General features: G+C 33.2%; 1 protein-coding gene across 2 annotated transcripts in view; it reads right to left on the reverse strand.

Annotated features, from left to right (window-relative positions):
• Positions 1-8,310: 8,310 nt before the first annotated feature.
• The window catches only part of LOC118195391 (uncharacterized), a 29,417-nt gene continuing 10,709 nt past the window's right edge, over positions 8,311-27,018 (reverse strand). The window contains exons 3-5 of one of the 2 annotated variants that reach the window (XM_035366693.2): positions 22,483-22,680; positions 19,000-19,272; positions 8,311-9,090 (exon numbers count right to left, since the gene is read on the reverse strand). In XM_035366693.2, coding sequence (XP_035222584.2) covers positions 8,480-9,090; positions 19,000-19,272; positions 22,483-22,680 — 1,082 coding nt within the window. In that variant the 3' untranslated portion in view covers positions 8,311-8,479. The remainder of the gene's footprint in view (positions 9,091-18,999; positions 19,273-22,482; positions 22,681-27,018) is intronic. The other variant, XM_035366694.2, reaches the window with a different exon arrangement.

Genomic DNA, 27,018 nt, shown 5'->3' on the forward strand with positions numbered 1-27,018 from the left:
TTTCATTTTAATTGTTTAAGTTGCACGTTTTTTTTTTTCGAATAACTGTTTTAAAAATTTCTATTTACCTATTCGAACTGCGTAAATAAAGATGCAGCGTTTATTTTTTTTTTCAAATAGTTTTATTTATACATATATATTTTTCGTCATAGTTATTATTTTAGGTAATTTTTAAATTTTTATACTTTTATTTTAATTGTTTGTGTTGCATTGTCTCTTCAGATAATTGTTTTAAAATTTTCTATTTATTCCTTCGAACTGAGCATTTTAAATATATTTATTAATATCAATTTTCCAGAATTTGATTTTATTTATTTGAACTGCGTTTCTTTCGGAAGAATATTTTGTAATCCAGACTACGATGAGCTTGAAAACTGCATACTATATTAAAAGACAAAATACAGTAAATCACAGTTTTACACGCCTTTCAATGTTCCGTTCAGAAAAGATATATATAAATAAGAGAGACGTATAACCGACATTTTAACTTAGGATGACTTGCATACACTGCTTTAAACAGTTTTATCATTGTGCTCATTGCTTTACACAACTTTATCCTACATTTGGTTTCTTAAAATGTTATTCATATTTTAGTCAAATATTTTATTTTTGAAATCGCAAGAATCAAATATCATAAGATTGAAAAGTTTTAAATTAAAAAAAAATACAAATACTAAATTTTACGAAAAAATTTATTTTTCTTCTCTTTTTCTTTAAGCATTCTGAAAGTATATTAAAAAGTATCCAACTTTTCGAAACATTTTGGTATTTCTGACAATCATTTTAAATAAAGTTATCGCCTTCCATTTCATAAAGGCCCACAAGCGGTAAAGACGCTGATCACTGGTAGTTCGGTCCGAGGTTCGAATCCCGCGAACGGGCTGGTTGCATGGGTGTTTTCGTGGTTTTACCGATGTGTAACGTGTATACGAGCCAGTTTTCCTTAGAAAGTCCTCCACGAAGGCATAGTCCTCCCCTCCCTTTAGGCAGATAGCCCTCGTGTGCTTTGCCATAATTAAATAATCCAATCCAATCCTTAATTAAATATAATTGATTTGTAACTTCTACTAGAACTGACGGTAAGAATTGAAGTGCAAATAAATAATATCGTGTGCAATCTTGATTAATATAAAATTAAAAATATTTGAACAGAAAAGTATTTGCATTCAGACAGAAAGTTTTTTGAAATATTTGCAATTACTTTATAAGAAGGATTTATTAATACCCGTAATAAATATATATTATATTACTGATGATTAGGATTCAGTTCTTGATAATTACATTCTAAATTAGAATTTTAAAGATATAATGAAAATACGCTACGCACAAAAATACATTTTAGGATAAAAAAAATGAGTTGATTTTTTATGTTTTAAAACTTCTTAAATTCATTTAATAAATATCATATCCTCGTTATTAATTGAATCCAGAATGTTGGGTGTCGTTTATATAATTATTCTTACTTGTCCGCAGCATCTGCTGACTTATCCAGCCATTAAGTAGCTGCAGATCATTTCTGCATAGCCATTGAACTTCCATTAATTGAGTCTCTAGAGGGTTGCATGTTTATATCATAATTTGACTTTTATAAAAATGATTATTCTAAATCTTATGTTTTTATAAAAATATACTGTGCTTTAAAAATATGGATGCTAGTATCAGCCGCTCTTTCAGCCACTTCAAAAGCAACAGTTTGTTTAGAAATAAGTTATGCAGTTAATGTCAAAAAATTCAAATAAACATCAAACGAAAATTCTCAGTTTTAGACAATTTGATTTAAACGACGTGAGGTAGCAGACGATAAAACACCGAATGTAAAAATTTACTCTTACAAAAATTTACTCTTATTTTTTTTTTTTTTTTTTTTTTTTTAAGATAGAGAGAAATTTAAAAAAATAGTTAAAAATTTGAATAATATCATCTATAATTTTAAAAAAAATAGCTTTTCATATATTATTAATAAATATTTATTACGCATCATTGAGGGAAAAAATGTTATATAATTAATTCTTCGTAAAATTTTACTTGAAATTTAAGGTTAAAAATAGCTGTGGCAATTCACTGTAACAAAAATACAGAGACCACATTTGGCATTATTATCGCTCAAAAAAAAGATGCCAAATTTCAAAACGCGAAAATATGTAAATTCGTGTATATCTTAGAAAATTCTGAATAAAAAAGTCTCATTTTTTGCAAATATGCTTAAAAATACACTTACTTTAAGATGATGATAAAAATTTTATAGGTTATAATTCAAAATTTTTTTCGAAAAATTTATAAAAATTATTTAAAAATAGAAATTTAAAAAATAAAACACAAAAAATGGGTAAATTTTATTTGGAATGATCCTAAGTTTCGAAATGTGAGAGAAAAAATCAAAAAAGTTTAATAAAAAAAGAGATATTAATAAATATTTGCGAAATTCAATTAACATTGAGGAGCTAAAATTTTGAGAGCTTATATTTTAAAAACTACCCGTACGATTTTTACAAAACTTGGTATTTTGGTATAATTTGAGTCGTAGAATCGAAATATGGAAAAACATTGGTATGTTATTTCAGAAAAAGTCCGATTTTGTGTCAAAATACCTATGTTAGAATAGCGCTATATATATATCTAATATATATCCTAAGTCGTGCATTCGAGACATGAAAAACGCAGTTTGAATTTTGTCAATCGGCCCAGTAGAACGGGAGATATAGCACTGTCCCATTTTTTTAAAAGAACATTCAAACGGCAACTGAATTAACTGCTCAAATTAACAAGTAAACATTCCAAAAAAAAATCGTCTGCTTGGAAATTTTTTTTAACAACAGGCACACTTTTGAAAGTAAAAGTTATCGTCTGCTACTTGACAATTTTGTTTTCAGGCAAAATGGCGATTTGCATGAAAACAAAATCATAACCGATTGCACATCCATTGCTTCTTTAGAAGCAATGGATGTGCTCTTTTGGTTATTCGGAATTATAGTTGTTAAAAAACACTGTAAAAGCCATGGTTTTTCGATATCTAAAGCTACGATAGGTAATATTGTCAACAAGAAATTAAAATATATATGTATATATAATGAGATTAAAAAAATAATAACATCTGAAATTTAAGATTTTACATTACGCCTAAAGGGACTTTTTTTAACATTTTGTGTGTTACCTTATTTATTAAATATCATGTTCTTCGCACTTAAACCGTAAAATTCAGTTCAACAGTAATATCGCAAAATAATTTTAAAATGAGCATATCTTTAGAATTTCCGATACAATTTCGCGCGATGGAAATATTTTTTTTTTTTTTTTTTTTTCTTCCTCGCACAGATGCTTATATTCGGGTTGAAACGTAGTTATTCAAAATTTAACGGCTCTAGGTAGTGTTGTTTGTGACAATCACAATGTGAGAAATATACATACATTTAATGGAGATTCTTCATCATTTACTTTCTTTAAATATAATACATGGGTAGGGTACAAACTGCGCGAAATTTGATCGAAGAATCCCCCCCTCTTATCTAATCCACGAATTGCGCGAGGTTTTTCTGTCCCCTCTTTATAAGAACTTGAATTTCCAAGAAGATTGGGTGCTACAAAAAGTCATTTATCGCCATTAATGGGACATTTTTTTGAGACTGCAAGCCTCTATTTTCGTTTACCAATATTGTAAAAATTGTGTATACAAAACAAATATTAATTTAAAGTCTGGTTTGTGCTAAAGAAAAAATGAATTTCTTTTACACTCATTTTAAAGTTTTATGATGCTTAGAAGAATGATAAGTCAGATATTTTTTATTCTCTGTAAGAATTAAAAACTTTCCAAGTTGCAGATTTTAGTTGCTGATATATATTATATATATATATATCAGTTATCAGTTTTGAATAATAAAATTGATAGATCAATTACATACACAAAACTGATACATAATCAACCTATCAAATATCGTACTTGCAGAGCACCTTAAATAAATTTCTTGTCTAGATAAATATTAACAAATCTTCTCAGATAGCAGAATGGTTTTAACTTTCAAATTTACCGTTTTAGGTAAACAGTTCTAATTTAATTTAAACAATATTATTGCAATATATTGCCGTATTAAGCTTTCCATTTTTAGTCATTGAAGTTATTTTAAGGTTATTTAACTTTCTTACAAATTCCATATTTTAATACTAGAAACCTTTAACCGTAAGATCGCACGATTAATTATTAATTAAATATTTATTCTGTTTTCCAGTTACTCTACCTGATGTACTTTGGCATACATTTAATTTCTAATACATATTTAATTAATAAATTGATAATTATGAGCGTCTGCAGAATTTTCATAATTGACAAAAAAAATTCGAAACTCCCTTATATTCATATCTTGGGATTTTCAGTTCCCTTTTAATCCATTCTTTTTTCACATATTGTTGCACTGTATTCAAGTTTTCATGTATGTAGAATTTATATATTTTGTATTGTATTTATGCCAATTTACATTTAAATGATAATTTTTACAAATTCTTGCATTATACTCTAGTTAAGAGAAGATTTTTCTAACACCTTGGTAAAGCTTAATCTTTACCATGCAGCTTATTTCTAACCTAGTTTCAGGCTGAATTATTTGTAAAATTAATTATTTGAAATTATTTGTTAACAAAGATGGTCGCTAAATCACGCTAATAATATTTCTAACTGTTGCAATTTATAACGCAACAAGTTCATGTGATTTATAATAATAGAATTCATTTATAATTTTTTCAGCAGTATTGAAATTAATAGCAGATATTGATGATGTTATACATTTAGATTACAATGATTTAGCTGCCATTGCCTTCTTCACTGATGCTTTTATGCTACATTCCTTATATTTCATAATGGCATACAGATAAGTTTAACTCATTCACCAAACATGTAAATCTCTAATTCAGCCCCCTTTTGTTCTTACGTGTGCTGTATCTTTTATGTTTTTTTTAATATATTGTTCAGCCTAATTTCAAAAGGCTCATAATCAAGCGGAAAAGTCACTAAACATTGGTAATTCGACTTGAGTTTCTAATCCCAGAGATTGATCTGTAACAATTCGGGTTATCAGGCACAGAAACAGTATCTGCCCAGTTTTTTGAGGCAGTCGAGGAAAACTTTGAGCTGTAAGCATTTATTCCAAAATTTCAGAAGTATGCTGGACTTGGTGGCGGGTCGTTACTGGAGTTCGGATGATTGATGTCATTGCGAATTTTCTTTTGTTCTTCGGTGTTTTCAACTTCATTACTTTTCAGTAATACTGTGACTAGTATGGCATTTAGAGCTGCTTGCTGCTGTTGCGCCTTCGCTGCAGTTGTTGTTGAGATGGGAACTGGAGTTGTGGTGGCCTGAATAATTTTTTTGCAGCCATTTTGTGCAGTGGGCCATATACATTTTTGTTGTTGTTGCAATAATCATGTCATGTTTCAGTTTTGCTTCGATAATTAGTTTCTTGTAGTTACCCTTTCGTTTCTTAAAATTTTTGTAGATTTCCAGCTTTTCAGTTTCAGAAGCTGCCGATTTTAGCTTTATGCGAAGGGCACAGATAAAGACTACACCATACCGAAAAAATTCCTTAAAAGAACATTTAGTCAAGTTTCGCAACCACTGATCAACAAAAGTTTTCAAACCCTCTTTTTAGCGAAGACGAAATGGAGCAAGAGGCAACTAATGACGAAGCAGGTAATCGAAACAGAACGCAGAAATTAATAAGAATTAGAAAAATGAGAGCTATGTTACGCCAAATAAGAGTGTAAATAAAATTCCGCCTATTGTCATATTTGAAAGACACATAGACTGGAAAAAGCTCAGAGAGGAACTGGAACCTATTTCTAGCAGGAAAATCACCCGTGATTCAGAAGAGAAAACCTTTAATATCAAACTATACGAAGCAGATGATCAAGGCCGAATTTAGACTTGATAAGGCCCTAAGCTATTTGAGATATGGGCCCTTTATAAGTCCATATATTATATGTCAGTTCTAAATATGATTTTTGGGGCCCCCAAGAAAGTGGGGGCCCTAAGCTACAGCTTGTGTAGCTTTTATACGTAAATCCTGCACTGCAGATGATTACCATAGAATAATAACGTCCCTACATTATATCGGTTTGCAATTTCATACTTGTACTTTGAAATCGGTAAAACCTCAAAAAAGCGGTTTTGAAAAAACTACACCAACTGTTGTATAAGTATCGTAGAGCGAATTCACCATTTTGTGACTCATGCTATACGATTGAAAATACAGAATTTGCAATTATTCACTGCAGAAAGTAAGATAGTGACAGAAACATTATGTTCAAGAAAATGAAAATTAGCAATATTGACCTCTTAGCTGATCTTTTAAATCATTGTAATAAGAAACCTTGGAGATATTATTTCCTAGGCAAATTTGTCATCAAATACATCCTAAAGGACTCATAAGTACTATTAATGTAAGGGTTTGGTTTTCGGACCGACGTCCCCCCCCCTGAATTGGAGGGAATGCGTCCTTGTGGTTTAACATGTAAATAACATTATATTTTAGTTGGAGCATAAGGCGTCAAAGAGAAGCCAAGCTTCAAGAAGAGGAAGAAGAAGAAACTACTCTCGAATACATCCATTTCCGATACAGAAGAATTTGAAAATTCCTTACTACATAGTAAAATAACTCGCAAAATAAATTTAAGAATGGCTCATTTCTGCACATTTACGAATGGAGATGGAAAAAGTATGAATAAATTTACCTACTTTATACCGATAAAAGTCTTGGTAAAACCATATCGTTCAAAGCCTGAAGCAGTGCAGTGCCAAAGCGCAACAGTCATAAAATGCGTTTTCACAAGGCTAGGTATACGTGATATGCGCATCGTTGGATTCAACAAGGGAATATGATCACATGGAGGGAAACGGTACTAGCAGGTGCATTCTGTGTGGTGGGCGTGCATATGGCGGCAAGTGCATTCTGCATAACGCATACAGTGTGCCCAGTACCCCCCCCCCGAACCAAGAATAAACCAACAGCAGATAACAAACCAATTTAAGAACACAAACATATGGAAAACGAAATTCCTTAATTAACTCCAACGGCAATGACGAACTTAGATGCCGGATGGACAAAATTCAAACTATGCCAAAATAAGGAAGAAACCGAAAAGGCTAACTCAGATTCCTCAATACATAAAATTTTACGCCGAAATAAGCAAGACAAAATCCTTGCAACCGAGCTTTCCTTGCAGACTGGCTAGTTACAGCCAAAAAGGCTTTTGGACACACATAAAAACACAAAATCACTTACTAAAAAAAAAATCACAGATCAGTATCGAAATTTCTGAAATCCTCAATATTTCCTAGCTATCAAGACTCAACAGCTAATCAAGATAGTATACACAGCATAGGGGTAGGAAACTGTTAAATTTAGGTCTCTTATGTCAACGGCATGAAAAATCATCAGTTGATTACTCTTAACAACAACAAACAGCAATGGTAGGATTCTAGAAATTTTGCCAATCAACATGGAATCAAGATTACTGTATCAAATACAATTCATTACAAAGCATTGGCAGAAGTTCAGGACATTCAGATTACTGAAGGAGTACAATATACGCTACACAACTTTGGAACTCGCTGAAAACTAAGTTCAGACCATTTTCCTGCCCCCCCTTTTTTCCCATTAAAGGCTCTACCCACCAATTAAAAAATACAGGAAGATTACCAATTGGAACAAATTTAGGGATCATTTGAACTCTATACGGTGCAGTTTGGAATTAAGTCCAATTTCTGACATTGAACTTGCAATAATAAATCTGAATAATAGTTTCAAGAATACGCTAAACTGTTTAGCAAGACAATTAATTCCACAAGTTAATCGTAATGCTTTATACCCAACTATATCGAAGATAAAATCCAGATTAAATATCTGATGTGAATACCAGATGACTTCCTTGTTCGGTGTCTATTAAATGTTTTAAACTCTATATATGCAATTTCCTAATATCGTATTTATATAAAAAACATAAAATAGTAAAAATATAACTATAAATTGTATGCAAAAGTCCTATTCAATTTAAAAAAAAAAAAAAAAAAAACCATCTGCTGTGGACACCACATGACTACCTTGTACGGCCTATAAACGCATTTTTTGTTGAACTTCATTTTAAACTTATTTCCTAGAATTTCATTCGAAATACATTTCTCATTCACTCAATTCAGTTCTCACTTCGCGACAAGGCAAAAATACGTTAAAACTCAAACTCATGCAAGAATATGATTATTATTAGAATATTAGTATAAACACTATACTTTAAACTATTTTCTTTATTCATAAAGCAAAGTTTTATCATTTAGGTTTGAAGGCTAATAAAAATGATAAAGTGCCTGAAAATCTAATTAAGTACATTAAAATTTTAATTGCTTATAAATAATACAAAGTATCGGTAAATGTATCAGTTGATTTTTTAGACCAAATTATTTTTCTCTGAATCACACAGCCCGGAACTCTTATTTCTTTATTTATGCGATCTGCCTACAGAACAATCCATTCCCTTTATAATCGTCATCACATCTGCAGAAACTTGTTCCATCTTCAACAGTGAAGCAAAAGGCATGGGTGCCACATTCGTCATCATGTTTACAAGTAGCAATTAACTGAGATTCTTTATCTTCGAAAGAAAAAATTCCATGTGAAGCTTTTGGTAGCTTAGGTTTGTTGTTGTCTATAAAGAACGGAAGTTTTAAAGAATTTACTTGATCTATAAGCTGCGGTACATTATGCAATTTGCTTCTGTCCCCTTTCATGGAGCTGTAGACTGTTTGATGTGATCGTCCATTTAAAGCATTTCTTACAGAATGTAAATTATCACCAAAGTTTTGCTGTATGTTCATTGGTAACTCAACGGGTGAGTTACCAGAATAATAACTTGAATGTTCATTATTGCGTTTGTGACTGTTTTTATAAGTTTCTTTGTCAAAGAATCTTTCTCGAGCATTATCTAGAGGAAATGAGTATGAATACATGTCATCTGCGTCTCTATGAAACTGGTTATCATTATCAGCTTCTAAGCTTCTCTTTCTTCGATGTATGATGCCTGCATTTGTATTTTCAACTTCATCCAATGATTGAACTAGAAACATAAAAACAGGAGGTTAACACAACTCAGTAAATTCCATTAAATTTAATTCAGAGCCTATGGTCCCCTGCATTTTAGTTTACCATTTAGATTACAGGAAAAAAGAAGAACCTATTATATGTTACGAAATTTCCCTCCTAACCCACCTACCCCCCAAAAAGAAAAAGAAATAAAAAAGTGTGAAAGCCTTCAGATTTTACATTACACTCAAAGGGGCATGTTTTTAACGATTTGTGTGTTACCTTTATTTATTAAATATCATGTTCTTCGTACTTAAACCATGAAATTCAATTCAACAGCAATATCGCAAAATATCTAAAAACAGTATATATATCTTCAGAATTTCCGACTAACAGTCTCGCGCGCTGGAAATAACAATGCTTTAATCCGTACAGTGCTACCACTGCTCGCTTTCAGATCGTTGAGTTTGTTGAAAATTCATTACACAAAATATAAAATATAAATTTCAAAATTCAAAATTCGGGCTTCCAGGTGCCTCATGTTCTGGAGAATTTATTAAATGTGGAGAATTGGTGTGGAGAATTCATTAAATATCATGTTCTTTGCACTTAAACCATAAAATTCAATTCGACAGCAATATCGCAAAAGTATTTTAAAATGAGCATATCTTTAGAATTTCCGATACACACTCTCGCGCGCTGGAGATAAAAATGTTTTTTCTGTACAACGTTGCCATGGCTTGCTTTGAAATCCTTCAATTTGCTGATCAAAAATTCGTTAAAGTGTTACAAAATATGAATTGTAGGGTCCATGTGGGTTAACTTCTGTCTGAATACAGGAGTAGCAGGAAAAAACTACACAGAAGAAGGGTTCAAACCCTTTAATTAACTCTTTAAAATTTACACTGAGTCAACTCGACGCTAACAAACTTCAAGTATATATATCTTCAAGAATTTCCGACTAACAGTCGGAAACACTTCAATAGGATTCACTGTTCACAGTGAATGTGAGCCTCTACTTGGGCGGTAACTGAAAAGCAGCTAATTGAAAATTAAAAGTTGAAATGTTTAACAAGTGTTAAACTAATCTACGGGGCTCAGCGAGATCTGTACAAACTTCAATCCCCCTTCTAAGCTAGTGGCAGTAAGACAATGCAATTAAGCCACTTGAACCAGCAATAAGCAAACGCACCTACGGCAGAGACGGCACCTAGAGCCTAAACTCGACACTGACAATTAGGGGAATGAAGGCTTATAGAAAAGTCTGAACTTAAAAAAATTTTAAATGTTAGTTAAAATTAATATAAATCCCTACACTATAATAAAACAAATTTCAAATTCCAAATTAGGGCTTCCAGATGACTATATTCGGAGGAAGATTATGTTATTCAAAATTTGATGGCTCTAAGTACCGCTGTTTTATCCCAATGCGAGAAACATACATACATTCATGCAGATTCTTCATTATTTAATTCCTTTAAATATAATACAGGGCGATGATATTGGGTGGCAACAATTTGAAAAGTGAATCAACGTTTCTAGTGAATCGACGCAAAATGCCAAAACGAAATTAATAGTCCTTCTGGGAAAATTGCCCCTTTGGACTAAAAAGATGAAAAAATACGGTATAAGTGTTTTAACCATGCAATTTTTGAACGATTATTTCCAAAATAATTTACACCCCAGAAAATACATTTACTTCAGATTTATAACAATAAATTAGCCAAACTAAAAAAAAAAAAAAGGAATGTTTATTTTTTTTCCTCAGTCAATAAACTCTCAGGTCCCACTTTTGGCATAGTGGTAGGAAAACCGGCTGCGATATCCTTGCGCTATAATTTTAAAATACACTTAATTACACTATAACCATTGATGACTTGCACTAAAAAAGATTATAAAGAAAAAGACTGCAATTAAAAAAAGATTAAAAAAATTTTTTTACCGTTTAAGAAACAATTAAAATTATATTCAAATATAAATTAACAGATTCTGAAGAATGCATGGATGCTGTTAAATGTATATTGTTTTTGAATCATGTTTAAATAGTGTTTAAAAATAAATACTTAAAATACTGTTTAGTCGAAAACCCTATTGCTGGTAAGGGAAAGGAACCTTGGATCCATCTTCCTAATGTTTTCCATCAAAACGGGCACGGAATTGGAGAATACAAACTGTTATCTCTAAGATGCCCAAGAGCCCACCCAAATGAGAGGCTGTTATGCCAAACGAGAGGCTATATCTACAAAAGTATTCAGAACTTAAATGGAAGGTTGAAAAATGTGTTAAAAGGATTCCCGCCCCCCCCCCCGCAGTCGAATAATTCATATAAAAAAATTCATCCTCAGAAGATCAGTATTCCCCAAATATCATTAACCTTTTCCAGACGGCGCTCCTTTGTTTAAGATGTTCCCTCTGAACGGAGGAGAGTCGAAAAGAATGCTCCCACAGGACGGGTGGTTTTGCGTCACTTAAGCCTAACTTTAGGGAAAAAAAATCATTCCCAAAAAGTTTAAGTTGTAGCATCAAAATATTTTGTACCATTTTAGATTATTACTTAAGCTATCCTATACATTAAAATTAGCATCTAATAGTCTTTTTTCTTTACTTTAAATGAAAATATATAAAAAAAAAACTGCTTACTTAAAAAATAATTTCCGGATGAACAATTCACATTATTCCGAAGTTTTAATTAACAAAACACATTAAGACACATCTAGACATTAAAAAGTACAAGAAAGACTACTTACAAGAAGAAGTAACAAAATCTTTCACGGGAAGTGAAAGGCAGGCACTCGGAAAGCTCAATCTCTGACAAATGCCCGTATCAGAATCACAACAAATATCACTTTAGAATATCAATCTTCACTTCCATCCATGTCATTAATTGGCTCATTTACTAAGAGAGTATATCTTTTGTCTGATAAATAACGCTTTCTCGTCATAATACACTGGAATCAAGGCTTTCCAAAATAAAAATTGAAGAATGCGAAATATACAGTGGTGGCCAAAATTGTGGACACTTTTGGAAATTTTTATGTTTTTGAACTTTGTATGCTTATAGAAAATGTTACGTTTCGCAAAATGCAAACTTGTATATATCATTTTAAAGAGAATTTATTATTTAATTCAATACAAAACACAAAATTCAATTATTTGTAATACAAAAAAGTTATATGTACTTTAATATAAATAAAAAACACAATTATGAAGTGGTTTGTAATGTCTAGCTTTCCTGGCCAATCACTGTTCTTTTTCTGAGAACCAATCAAATGTTAGTAACTGCCAGTAGAGACATCATGTTTACACTTGAAACAATTCATTATTTTGCTTCGTTCTGTAGAAGGAAGACCTGTTTCTTATACACTGCAATGACAAGTAGGAATTTTTGTAAAAATTTTTAATATTTAGTCAAGAAGCAATGATATCAAATAAAAGAGTAAATTGGACACCTAGAAAGAGATGTAATATTATTGTGTTACGAGAAAGTGGTCTTGCCTATGCTGAAATTGCAAGACAGGTGGGTGGTTCAGTGACTACATCTGGAGTCCGAAAGTTTTGTTTACGATATCAGGTGACAAATTCAATAAAAAACAAAGAAGGAAAAGGCCGAAAAAGGTGCACCACATCTATTGATGACAGAAGAATAAAAAGACTATGTCTCCAAGATAGAAAAATGTCATCAGCGGCCATCAGAAGTGATCTGAATGATGCTGGTGTTTCTGTCAGTTCAAGAACAATCAGGAGAAGATTAACAGTTGTTGAACTGAGAAGAAGTAGAATTCCATGAAAAAAGCCTTATCTTTATTTTCAACAACGAAAAAAAAAAAAAAAAACTACAGTGGGAAAAGGAACACATTAATTGGACAGATGATCAGTGGTCACAAGTTATATGGAGTGATGAGACTAAGATATCGTTATTCGGTAGTGATGGGCGAAAATATGTAAGACTTAGAATAGGAGAAGAGCTACATCCTGACTGCATTCAAGCAACTGTGAAGAACCCAGATAGTGTTATGATTTGGTCATGCATGTCAGCGAATGGTATTAGTCGCCTTCATGTCATCTATGGGACACTGAATGCCAGAAAATACATTGACACTATTCTAGAACCAAAACTTCTACCTTCCATCAGAGATCTCTTTCCCAACAATGCTTCGTTTATTTTTCAGCAGGATTCTGCTCCTTGCCACACGGCCAAAATATCGAAAGAGTGGTTTCGTACAAAGAGCATTAAATTGTTGTTATGGCCAGGAAACAGTCCTGACCTCTATCCTATCGAAAATTTGCGGCACCGTTTGAAAACTCTTGTCCGAATGAGGCGCCCGTCAAATAAAAGGGAACTAATTGAGGCTATAATTGTTTCCTGGCATCATGTAATAACGAAAGAAGAGCTTAAAACTCTTGTCAGCTCAATGAAACGTCGATGTGAAGCTGTAATCAAAAATAAAGGGTACCCTACTAAGTACTGATAACTCATTGCAATCATCACTATCTAATGTATATCGATAACTATTATCATTTAACTTTTTTTGTATTGCAACTAATTGAATTTTGTGTTTTGTATTGAATTCAGTAATAAATTCTGTTTAAAATGATACATACAAGTATATTTATACAAGTATATATATATTCGCATTTTGTGAAACGTAACGTTTTCTGTAAGCATACAAAGTTCAAAAACATAAAAGTTTCCCAAAGTGTCCACAATTTTGGCCACCATCTAGTGGCATATATTATAGCAACGCAAAGTGTAACAAAACTTCACGTAATAACCCTAAAACATGCAACATTATCTTTTTCTGTATATTTTGTATATAATTTTTTCGTATTGCACCTTGAATTTTTTGTATTTTGTATATGTATATGCTCACCTTTATTGTATTTTTATTTTGTATTTATTTCTGTAATAAAATTGTATTTGCAAATTTATCATGTTTTTTCTCAACATACCTATCATGAGCAACATAAAATCAGACACTCCACATCTTGCTGCCTCTCCTGATCTTGGGCTTTAAGTTCGATACTCAGCTTGTGGCGTCCAGTGGTCACCCCCCCTTTTCTCCCAATTCTGATACCTCCTATCACTCGGTCCAGACACTGATATGTCATGTGCCCTTCGGGCATACTTGTCATGAGCCGGACACGTTGCATCTAATGCAATATTTCGGCATAATTAGTAATGAATGAATGAATGAATGAAATAACCCTAAAACACCATACAAAGTAGAGAAAAAAGAATAAAAAAAGGGATTCAGAAGAATAATCAGAAACGTGAATCTTGATATCACGTGGCGAGTTAAAGAGACAGCCCTGTTTTTATTTACATTATGCTCCCCCCCCGAGTGAGTCATGTTTCTCCCATTTCGAGTAGATGTTCGAATCTACATATATCTCAAATTCTATGGACATGCAGTGACCATCTAGTGGCAAAAGTTATAGTTTTTAAACGTTCCAATTAAAGTTTTTGCAGAGTGGCCGCCCAGTCGCTATGGTAGTCAGGGAAGCTGACTGCGATGCCGAAGGACCTGGGTTCGAATCCCGGAGAAGGCATGGTTGTAACTGTCCGTCCCTTCATAGGAAAGGCGATGATGGCCCACCTATTAGGTGCCTCCATAATAAAGAGACCAGCACATCCGACCTTGCATGGATTAATGGACTGGGTTACATTTGTAATTGTTCACGATCTGCCATTGGAAAAAAAAAAAAAAAAAAGTTTTTGCAGAGTGCATAAAATACTCTGAAGAGAGCTACTCATATTAAGTTTTCGAATGCAGATTTCTGAAAGCTACTTTATATCAGGAATACACTATAACTTCTCAAAATTACCACTGATAGACATCCCAAGCGAAGTTTTGCAATATTTATTTTAAATTTTATGTTCAACGAAATTCGGTTTTATGCAACACCTAAAATCGATTCTTTTTTTCATGGAAAGAAAGTGGTTTGAGTCAAATAATTTTGACACTATAGTATTTCAGAATTCCGCTGTGAATTATCAGCTTTTATTACGTATCCCTTGGGGAGGGGGAACTTTCATAATGGTCATCAAAATTAAAGGATAATGAGAAAAAATATGCTCACTAAGTTAATGTTGCAACCAATGCCCAATGCTGTAATTATTTATATTGATTAAATACAACTGAATACAAAATCGCACTTCCGTGAATAAGTTAGCGCCGGAAATATGTAAATACGATAACTGACAGTGTGGAACGCAATGGACGCATGTCCGATTTCCGGTCTGTAGCATTGTTCACAGTGAATGTGATTTCTCAGAGTGATCGGTATTCAGTAGTTATGGCTCAAAGGCATCATTTAAGAGGAGCTCAAAAGTGGCGAATATTTGGTAGAATCGAAGGAGTTTAAACAGAAATGGAGATCGCCCAAAATTTGAATATCTCTCAAAGTGTCGTATCAAAAGTTCGGAGCCGCTTTTTAAGCACTGTATAAGTTAATAGACGACCTGGTCAAGGGCGACCAAGAACAGAAACTGTATCAGAAAACCGTGTTTAGTCGTCATCGGTTTGAAGAAACCTCAAAGCGATTTGTTCTTAGACCATCAGGCTGCCACAGGAATTCCAATTAGCCGTTACGACGTTGGACTATATGCGAGAAAAACCAATGGTTTGTGTCGCACTTATTCCAGCTTCCAAAGGGTGCCAAAGGGGCTTATTTCAGCTTCCAAAGGGGTTTAAACTGGTGCCATCGTCATGTTCAATGGAGCCAAGACGACCGAGCCCGAGTATTTTGTCCTGACGAGTCCAGATATAGTCTGAACAGTGATTCTAGATCTGTTTGATCTGCAAACAGAAAGCAGCACGCAACTTGCCTTCTCTTGTCCGTGAAACATACCCCCGCTCGGAGATATGTGGACGAGGTACTGGAACGCCGATTTAGACTGTTTAGGGATGGCGCTGGACCAGAGTTTTTGCTCATGGAATGACAATGCTCGGCCTTATCGAACATATGTGATGCCAGAGCACTTACAAATAGAACATATCATTCAAATGGACTGGCTAACTTACTCACCCGACTTGAACTCGACTGAGCATGTATGGGATGCCTTAGAGCACCGAATTCTTTCCTGGAGCTTCTAGTATCTGAAAGGTTCACGTTTAGAAGAATGGCGTGCAGTTCCACAAGACTTGATCAACACTTTGATAAATTCTATGAAATCAAGATATGAGGTAGGCGTACTGAGGTGATCATACACCATATTAAAGAAAAACATTTTCCACAAGAGGCGACTTAATTTTTCCATCCTTTTCCAGTTTCCATAAATTTGGTTTTAATTTCAATATTTTGCGAGTAATTAACTGCCAAGCTTTGTAATTTATGTTAATTAAAGCTTTTGTACGAATTTCTATCAATAAATTTTCATTAAATATCGGTTACGTTTTATATCTGTCATTATCCCTTAATTTTGATAACCGTACACAGAGTGTTATTGCAATATTATAACACTCAGTGTGCTATTCCAATATTACAATACACAGAGTGTTATTACAATACACAGAGCACTGCTACAATATTACAGTACACAGAGTACTATTACAATATTACAACGCACACAGAGAGCTGCTACAATATTACAGTACACAAATAGCTATTACAATATTACACAGAGTGCTTGCTATGTTACAATATTACAATGCATAGAGTGCTACTACACTGTTACAATACACAGAGTGGTACTATAGTACTACACGATTAGCAATAAAAATTTTTTCTTTCTTACAGACGTTTAAGAAGATAGGCTGCTGGCGTTGGGGATAACTGCTGCATACGGAGATAAGAGGTTTGGGTATCAGAGTTGGTCAATGCAAAGATGGCTACCTCATTGCCGACATATGCCGCGTTAGAGGAACGATTATGTAATGTGTTTTTTAAGCAGTGAAAATGTTAAACCAATCAAAATTCATCACAGGATACATATACTGTACGGTGGCTGCTAGGTGTCTCTGCGGCACGTATATCTAATAATTCAATAAAATAATAATAATAATAATAATAATAATTACGATATCTGAAAGGGTTCATATTTTAACGATTGGCCAAAAGGATTTATTAAGGTTTTTTTTTTCAGCTCTCTCTCAGCTTGCAGTCCACCAGTCTGTTGTGCACTCACTCCTGCTAACCTTTTTTTTTTTTTTTTTTTTTAGCTTTATTATTATTTTCTTCGCACTTACGCCTTATACAGTTCAACAGCAAAATTTAAAAAAATAAATAAAAAAATAAAGTAGCATAGCAGTATATATTTAGACTTTCCAAGGCAGCGCTAAGTGATCAGTCTTTTCTCAGTCCATCATATCAATGTTTAGTTTTCTTACTAAGATGTCTTTAAAAAACTTTTTTTTAATCGTTCAATTATTAACATTCTGTGCGTCTACTTTATTTATCAAATATCACGTTATTGGCGCTTACGCCGCATAAAATTCGATTCAAAAGCAAAATCACAAAATATTTAAAAACAGCGTATTTTTAGCATTTCCGATAGAGTTTCGCGGGCTGAAGATGAAAACATTCTCTTTCCTACATTTGTACACATACATTTTCTAGGTATTTTTGAAGCAGGAGAAATGAAAAATGAACAATACCCTCGTCAGGATTCGAACCACGGACAAAGAACGTCAATGTAAAGAAGGAAAGGCTCCATAGACGTAATGTAAGCCAGTTTGTTTAGAAAGAAAAGGGAAAATTCGCCAAGGGAGTTGGCGACGGAACCTATTGTCGAGAATTTCCCTCTTTGTGATGTACCGGACCTGGCCGACATTTTCCTCCTCCGCGACGTGTTCAGGAAATTGAGGAACACGGGTTAAGATGAATTAGAAAATTAGGTGAAGCTTCATTTTCACTGGCTATTGAACTTGCATTATCCATATCTCAGTTTGATGTCTGACTTTACATCCGTCAATATGGAGGGGGAAAAAATGGGGTCACACAGCTTTAAACTCTTGATAAACGTGACCGTTGAACATGTTCGAACTTCGACATCAGCTTCGAGCTTTGGCGCTTTTTGGCGACAGATAGATATTTCACGCATACGCAGCTGTTTCCCTTTTCGTTCGAAGGGAGCCACTCCTGCTGCTGCGAAGTTTTCCTTCTTAACAATATAGTATATTATTTGCTATGGACCTCTCGAATACGCGTCGAGCGTGTTGAACACTACACCATGAAAGCAGGCTAAGAAGGGGGCAGAAATGCCTTATATATATTCCCCCTAGTAATGGGCGACTAGGGTTTTAGGAGACCCAACCGCCAAATCCTGGTGGTGGAGAATTATCTTCCACTGACCATTTTAGTTCAGGCCATACTTGTAGAGACATTAGGTTATTTCGAAGCAAGAGATGTGAAAAATGAGCAATGCCCTTGCCGGGACCCGAACCACGGACCTCTCGAATACGCGTCGAGGGTGCTAACCACTACACCACGAAGGCATACTAAGAAGGCGGGAGAAATAGCTTATACAGTGTTGGGTTTGCTCGTTTTGTAATTGTTGAGTTTGTTAATCAAAAATTCTAGTTTTACAGGATTGAAATAGATAATAAAACAAATTTGAAATTCAAATTTCGGGCTTCCAGGTGCCAATGTTTGGGTGGAGGACTATGTAATTCAAAGCTTGATGGGTCTAGGTACCGTTGATTTTTCACAGTGTGAGAAACGTGAATACATTCATGCAGATTCTTCCTTATTTAATTCTTTTAAATGTAATACCGAGAAATAAATAATATTTGGTTGCAAGAATTTGAAGTGAAACGCCGTTTATAGTGATTCAACGCAAAATGCCGTTTCGAGACTAATGTCCCATTAAAGACTAACGTTCTTTTGCGAATTCTTTTGATGCATCACAGCTATTTAAATAATCCTATTTCCTACAAATTCAGCAAAATTTAATAAATCTCTTTCACAGAATATAAAATTAAATAAAAGTAAAAGGTTGTACCAGTTTTCCTCAAGAAGAAATTTCTTTTTGCCACAAATATATTCTTGTTAGAGTAAACTGCACAGGTCACAATTTTGTTTCCCAAATCGTGGCTCTTTTTAATGAAGACCGAACTTCGATCTGCGTTGAGTTTCATACTGCTCGGCAGATTGAAGCTACGCTGGAGATCGGTATCGCTCATTTTCCACTCGTACTGAATTGAAATCAGAGGAAGTTCAATAAAAGCTCTGGCAGGAATAATGACTTCTTCGGCATGATACAAATTACCCATATCTGAAATACATACGTCTGGTTTCTCAACTATATTTACAAAGGATGTAAGAAAAGTTTAGCATTATGAAAAAAGCTTATAGAAGCTTTTCAAAATGCTACTGTTTGTTTATAGCATACTAGCATTCTAATTAATACATTCAATATTAATAGGATTAGTCTGAGGACAAGCGTGACGTATTTTATCAAACATAGCTGTTCAGAAATCTTCTTGGTTTAAAAAAATTTTAAATGTGCCCACAGGTAAAAATCTATATTATAATATCCGAGTTTCGCATGAATGTTTCCATTCAGCAGACGATAAATTTACTTGCTAGCAAAACAGCAACGCGCATAGATTAAAGTTTTTGGAATAAAAGTTATTAGGCAATCTATCCAGTGTTCTTAAAACTATCCATTAATTTCTATGATCTACACTTAAAAAAAAAAAAAAAAAAAAAAAAAAAAAAGTGAGAGTTCTATATCTCCCGTTCTACTGGGCCCATTGACGAAATTTAAATAACGTGTTTCATGTCTCGAAAGCGCGACTTAAGATATACATATACATACATATATATTAAATTTACATATAGCATTGTCCTAATAGCGGTATTTTGACCCAACATTTGACTGGATTTTTCCAGAAATGACATGCCAATTTTTTTTTTCATATTTCCATTCTACAACTCAAATTATGCCTAAATATTAAATTTTGTAAACTTTGGTGCTAAATTTACGGAGAAATTCATAAATTTATTTTGGCGCATTGTTTTCAGTTTGCGCCAAGAATAATTCACTTGGCGAACTTCTTAATTTATGGCAACCCATTTTCCTTCTTTTGTTTTTTTCATCGTACACGAGCGGAAAAATGGTCATCGTTCATACTTTCAAACAATTTTAACCACATTTGGCGTTATTATCGCTTATAATGAATATGCCAAACTTCAGAACGCCCCAAAAATGTAAATTCACATATATCTTAGGAAATTTCGAGTAAAAAACTCTAATTTTTTGCAGGTATGTACATATACTTTAAGATGATGGTAAAACTTTTATAGATTATAATTCAAATTGTTTTTTGAAAAATTTATAAATTTAAAGAATAAATCATAAAAAGTGGGCGAATTTTATTTGGAATGAACCTCAATTTCGAACTGTGAAAAGCAGAATCAAGTAAGTTTAACAAAAAAAGAGAAATCAATAAATATATATCAAATTCAATTAACATGGAGGAGCTAAAATTTTGAGAGCTAATTTTTTAAAAATTACTCGTGCGATTTTTAGAAAACTTAGTAGTTTGGCATAATTTGAGGCGTAGAATCAAAATATGGAAAAAAATTGGCATGTCATTTCAGAAAAAGTTCGATTTTGTGTCAAAATACCGATATTAGAACAATTCTATATATAAATCTAATACATATCCTATAAAATATATATACATATATATATATATATAAATAAATATATATATAAATATACATATAAATATATATACATATAAATATATATATATATAAATCTAATACATATCCTAAGTCGCGCTTTCGAGACATGAAAAAACGCAAGTTGAATTTTATCAACCGGCCCAGTAGAACGAGAGATAGAACTGTCCCCCTTTTTTTTTGCGCAGTATACATATGTGACCACTTCTATAACATTTTATTAAACTTTTTTTTTTTTTTAAAGGTATGTAACGTAAGATTTTAAATACATTAACTCATTCAGCAATTTCATTTAATTCTTTTCAGAAACCTGCCATTTTTGAAGAATAAAAAGTCTCTCGAAATAAAACATTTTTTGGAAGAAATTTAATACGAATGATAAATTTTAAGTAAATAAACAATGTTTTCAGTCTAAGGGACAAAATTACAGTTTAAACAAAGTGCTCCCTTTAGTCCAGAGAGTTTCATCTATTTTCATCATGACCAGAAGTAAATTTACCGTTTGTCGCTCTAATGTTTTAGTTTCATTAACCATTGCAATCGTTATCTTTAACAACCATAAAATCAAAGTGTTGATCAAATAAAAAGAATATTGAAGAAGTGCTTCGTCCTGCAATGTCGACTATTTTGCCAATATTTGATAATATAACTAAAAATAAACAGATACATTCTTCCCATTGTTACTTAATCATGGTATATGCGCTGTTAAAAGTAAGTGGTTTTTCTCAGTAGTGACCTTCCAAGTGGCTACACTCACTCAATGGATAGACTATAGTTAATGTTTGAATTTGCTCAAGAAATTGAATTTATTTTTATTGCTGTATTATACTTTTAAGTTTGTTACTTATTTAAAATTTTCACATTGCTCTGTCTTAAAATTAAAGCTAATGACTTAAAACTGCAATAGTACAGAGTGTTTCTAAATGAATATTGGGGTTTTAGCGCTTCGTAGTATTTATCACGTAAAACTTAAAATTATAAGCTTGATTTATAAGCTTGAATTATAAGCCTACAAGCTTGACAAGTGTTAAATGTGAGCTCCTTTCGTCACACGGAACACATCAATTCCATAGCCCAGTTCTTCCCAAACGCTGATTAGTGTTTGTGGTATAGTTGCAGCAATTAGCTGCCTCAAACCTCTTTCTTAGGTCGGGCAGGTCAGCTGGTAGTGGAGGCACATACTCACGATCTTTTATGAACTAACTCACACAATCCTTTATGAACTCAACACTTTGTTCACTAACCCTCGGTCGTCCCATACTCTTCCCTTTGCAAAGGCAGCCAATATTTTCAAACTGGATGATACATCTACGGATGTTATTACCACTTGAGGAATCACATCTGAACTTAAACCGGAACGCGCGTTGCACAGTAACTACAGATTCGGTCTCTGCAAACTGCAGAACACGAAAAGGTTTCTGTTCACTAGGCGCCATTTTTTCTACTATTTGCCATTTTCGCTACTCTAAGCGCATGCGCGTACCAACAAACAGAACTGTCTGAGTTGCTCTTTCATTGCATGTATTAATTACGATATAAAGTTTTATATAATAAATACTACAAAGCGTTAAAACCTCGGTATTCGTTTAGAAAAACACTCTGCACAGTACAGTACAAGTAAAGAAGCTGACAGTTTCACTCAAGCATGTATCGTATTCACGCAGTGCTTATGGGGTTCCACGAAATTTTCGTAAATATTAAGGGGGTCCCCACACTAAAAACTTTAAGAAACACTGCAACAAGTGATAAAACAGCAGAATCAGTGCCACAGCCGATCTGATAAATAACTTACCGATATTTATAGGTTCTATGCAGAACTTCATAAATGCTACAGTTCTTTTATTTATTTCTCGTCTGCTATTTTTATCAGTCATTTCCAATGTGACATAAAAATAATTGTAACTGAAGTCGATCTCTGTGAGTGGTGATATTCGCAATTCATATGCATTCCTTCCGCTTCCAGTGATGATGTTCCAAGGTGTAATTCCATCTGGTGGCGAATTAAAAAATTTACACATCAACTCATAAACGCAAGTTATTATTTCAATAAAATTTAGGTTTTAAAAAAAAAAAACTAAACTTTGTATAGTTCGACCGTCTCAAGGCAACCCTGGTTGGCATTCTGCCAAAAAACATAGACTCGCCCAAAAGGGGCGGTATTACTTGCTGCGACGTGAAAAGTCTTCCCTTCTCCGGAAAGAGCTATGCTGGAAGGAAAGAAAATCCCCATTCTTCCCCCCTATTTTGAGAATAATTAGGTCCGAATGGCGCATGCGTGTTTGCGCTCATGGTCGCGGATGAGGCGGTCGAACTATATTGACGTTAAGAAAGATTCTTACGCTTAATAAACCGTACTTCAAAATGACTCAATGAAATTTAGATGAAACTTCGAAATGAGAAATTGTCTACCTCCCGAAATTGTGAAGTAGTTAAATCAAGAAATAATGATTTTGAGAAAGTCTGAAGAGCAGTAAACTTTCGGTGAACTGGGGTAAACGGAGATACGTTACCGGAGATAATGTTTAATCTTAACTCAAAATCACGGTAAATCCGATAGCAGATTTTTTTAAAAAAAGGCTTCAGATTTTAAATAACGTCCAAAGGGGCGTTTTTTTAACGTTTTCTGTGTTACCTTTATTTATTAAATATCATGTTCTATGTACTCAAACCATAAAATTCAGTTCAACAGCGACATCGCTAAATAACTTTAAAATGAGCATATTTTTAGAATTTCCGATACAGAGTCTCGTGCGCTGGAGATAAAAATGTTTTTTCTGTACAACGTTGCCATAGCTTGCTTTGAAATTTTCGAGTTTGTTAATCAAAAATTGGTTAAAGTTTTACAAAATATGAAATCGATAATAAACAACTATCAGATTCAAATCAAGCCTTCCACATGCCCATATTCTATGGAAGATTACGTTATTCAAAATTTTGATGGCTCGTTGTTTTATCACAATGTGAGAAACATACATACATTCATGCAGATTCTTCACTCTTTAATTTCTTTAAATATAATACAGAGCGATTATATTGGGTGGCAACAATTTGAAAAGTGAAACAACGCTTATCGTGAATCAACGCAAAATTCCAAAACGAAATGAATAGCCCTTCTGGGTAAATTGTCCCTTTGGACTAATAAGTAAAAATGAAGAAGAAGGAGTAACTGTAATTAATAGAAAGGTACTGTTGATAGTTTATCTATATTTTAAGCATTGTAACAGACATATTTAAGTGTAATTGAACTATTTTATTCACGCCATGAACTCATGAACTGTAACCGAACTATTTTATTTAAACGCCATCTCGTGGCGATATGAAAAAACGTCAGTCGACCTCCAGCCGCCATGATGATAGATTACTATGTTATGTTATTCTCAATGTTTGATGTTCCATTTGGTATATGTTTCATTTTTTATGTATATTTCTCTTGTTTGTAACCGTTCCTGTGTGCTCTGTTAATAAATCCTTTTAAAGCTAGCCGGCATTAGTGTCTATTGAGGAACGGCTACATCACATTGGCGCCCAACTAAATTTGAATCCAAAATGGCGCAACAAAATGTTTAGAATTTCTGTTTGGCTTTAACAAGCTCTTACTCCCGAATTTAACTTTTAGTTGCTGGAGATCAGCTCAGTTTCTTTTCAGGTGTGGACTACTGGTCAAATATTCTGGAAACCAATTCTGGAATTAAAATTTTCATGTCGTGCTGCTAGCACATCGAATCGTCAACTGGACGGTTTCAACGGAAAAGATAAGTTTCGTTTACATTATCGTTTAATCTGAGTTTAAAGTTCTTTTAAACTGATTATTTATTATAAGCTGCTTCTTAAAGCAAATGTAAATTCTTTACTGAAATCTGATTTATTGATATTACATAAGAGTATTAAACGAAAGCAAACGGCTTTCTGTTAACCAAACGTTATTTCTTGAACTGTAATTTGCTATTTTAAAATGTCAATGCGCATAGTAAATTAATTTGTGAATAATATTGTTTCACTGAATACATGTTTTGATGTTAAAGTTTGAATATATTCATGGACGTTGTTCATTAGAATTTATTAGTTTCGATTCTGACATACAGCAGCAGATGTTTTCCCCCCGCGGAAATATTTAGACTAGCGATGATTTATGATGTGTTTACGTCAAATCTTTTATTATTTTTATTTCCTTTGAGTGCTGTTGTTCCTTATTAAATGTTTTATTCTACATAAAATAAAATATTGTACTTGTTGATTTATCTTTCGACGAACATTTTGAGAAGATGATTATAGTATAATACTTTAAGAAAATACGATTGTTTTCCTTTAATGAATGCATGTCTTAAAAAATATTTCTTGAAGCGAAAGAAAATAATTATGAATAAAATCGAATGACTATTTAAATAAAGTAAAAGAGTTACTAAGTGTGTGTTGCTTAATCAGCTTAATATTTTGTTAAGATTAAGATTTCGAAGAATTCAGCTTAAATATAAAAGCTTATGGTAAGACATTTATGTATGTTTTGTATGTTTTGCTAACTAGTAAACAATTTTTGAGCAATTTATTATATGTTATTTTTTTGATACAAGTTGAATTTATGAGGGCATTTTATGATATTTTTACGACTTCGAAATAATAAACTTTGTGAGTATTATTGTTTACATTTATAAATACTGTTTAATAGTGGTATATAAATGTACGAGTAACATTGTTTACATTCATACATGCTGTTTAATAGGGGTATATACATTTTACTTAAAGGTATAATTATTAATTCTAAAATACTGTATTGTGAATAAAATCGAAATAACAACAAATTCAACTTCATCTTTTCCCTCCCCCCTGACCTCTCATATAATTATGGCTTACCTTGCCAAAGCACGAAAAGAGGATTTAAAAACTCTCGCTGCAGAACTGGGTTTCACTGTAAACGACACTATGCGAGTAATAGATCTTAAAGATCTTATTGTCAATTCTGACACTTATGATGAGGCTTTTACCAGGAATCTTCTGGAAACTTTAATCGAAACTAGACAACAAAAACAACGTGAAAGCAACGATCTGGAGACACGTCAAAGAAAAGAACAAGAACTTTTATTAGAATTGGAACGTTTAAAATTAAACCTGGCAGCTGCTAGCTCAAACCCTAACTATGCCGCCTTTGCTTCGAATGCAGCTATTGGAACAAATATTCAACACCTAATCCCTAAATTTACAGGAACTTCTGACATGGCAACTTACCTTAAATTTTTGAAAGACAATGTGAGAAAGTTAATATAAAACAAATAGATTACATCACTCATCTCCTACCTCTTCTGCCTATAGACATTTCGCAAATTATTTTAAGAGAACCAAAAGACAAATTAGAAGATTATTCTTACATCAAGAACATTCTGCTACAAAGATTCAAATTAAATGCTGAATCATTTCGAATTAAACTTACTACACACCAAAAACACCCTGGGTCCTTATGGAAAGATTTTGCTTACGAATTAAACAATTATCTCGAAGAGTGGCTTCATAGTCTCGATGTTACAGACTTTGAATCACTCAAAGACTTGGTCCTGACGGATCAGCTTAAAAGAAGAGTCAGTAGTGACGTTAAGGAGCATTTTATTGATACTTGGGGAAAAACAAAGAGTTCATCTGAATTAGTACAGAAATTGGATGATTATGAAGCTGCACGTGTTAAAAATACGAACTTTAAAACTGAACTTCCTGGCAGGCGAAACTATTCTTACAAACCGACTAATCCATCCAAACACAAAGTAGAAAATCGAACAAGTGACATACAGGGAACTCATAAAACCTTTTTAAATCGTGGTCAGCAACAAACAGAAGGAACGCGACCTCCTTTAACATGCTATGGGTGCGGAAAAACTAGTTTTATCAAGTCTAAATGTTCAGACTGTAACCCCCCAAAGACTTCAAATTCAACAAATTTTGGCACTATCCAAATCCGATCCTGTTTATCTTCCCCTCGGACTGCTGTATTTCGAATTAGTATTGGTGGTGTTTCCGGTACAGCTTTCGCCGACACTGGTGCTAGACACTCAATTGCAAGTGAATCCCTCTATCATATTCTGCAAAAACAAGATGCAGTATTTGAAAAGACAATACTACAGGTGTCTTTCGCTGATGGTTTGGTATCTGAAAAAGAGGTACTTCGCACCGAACAAATCATTCTTCTCGAAGGCAGAGAGTTCAAAACTCCGCTCCTTGTGTTGCCTGATGCCAAAAATAACTCGACTCTGTTAGGAACTGACTTTCTTCAAAAAGCTAAAATTGTTTTAAATCTTGCTGAAAATAAGTGGAACTTTCCTGATGAACCTCGAAGAAAATATAGCTT

This window comes from Stegodyphus dumicola, chromosome 10 (assembly GCF_044657685.1).
Source record: "Stegodyphus dumicola isolate Sdum_Otavi_A_Nest chromosome 10, ASM4465768v1".
Taxonomy (NCBI): domain Eukaryota; kingdom Metazoa; phylum Arthropoda; class Arachnida; order Araneae; family Eresidae; genus Stegodyphus; species Stegodyphus dumicola.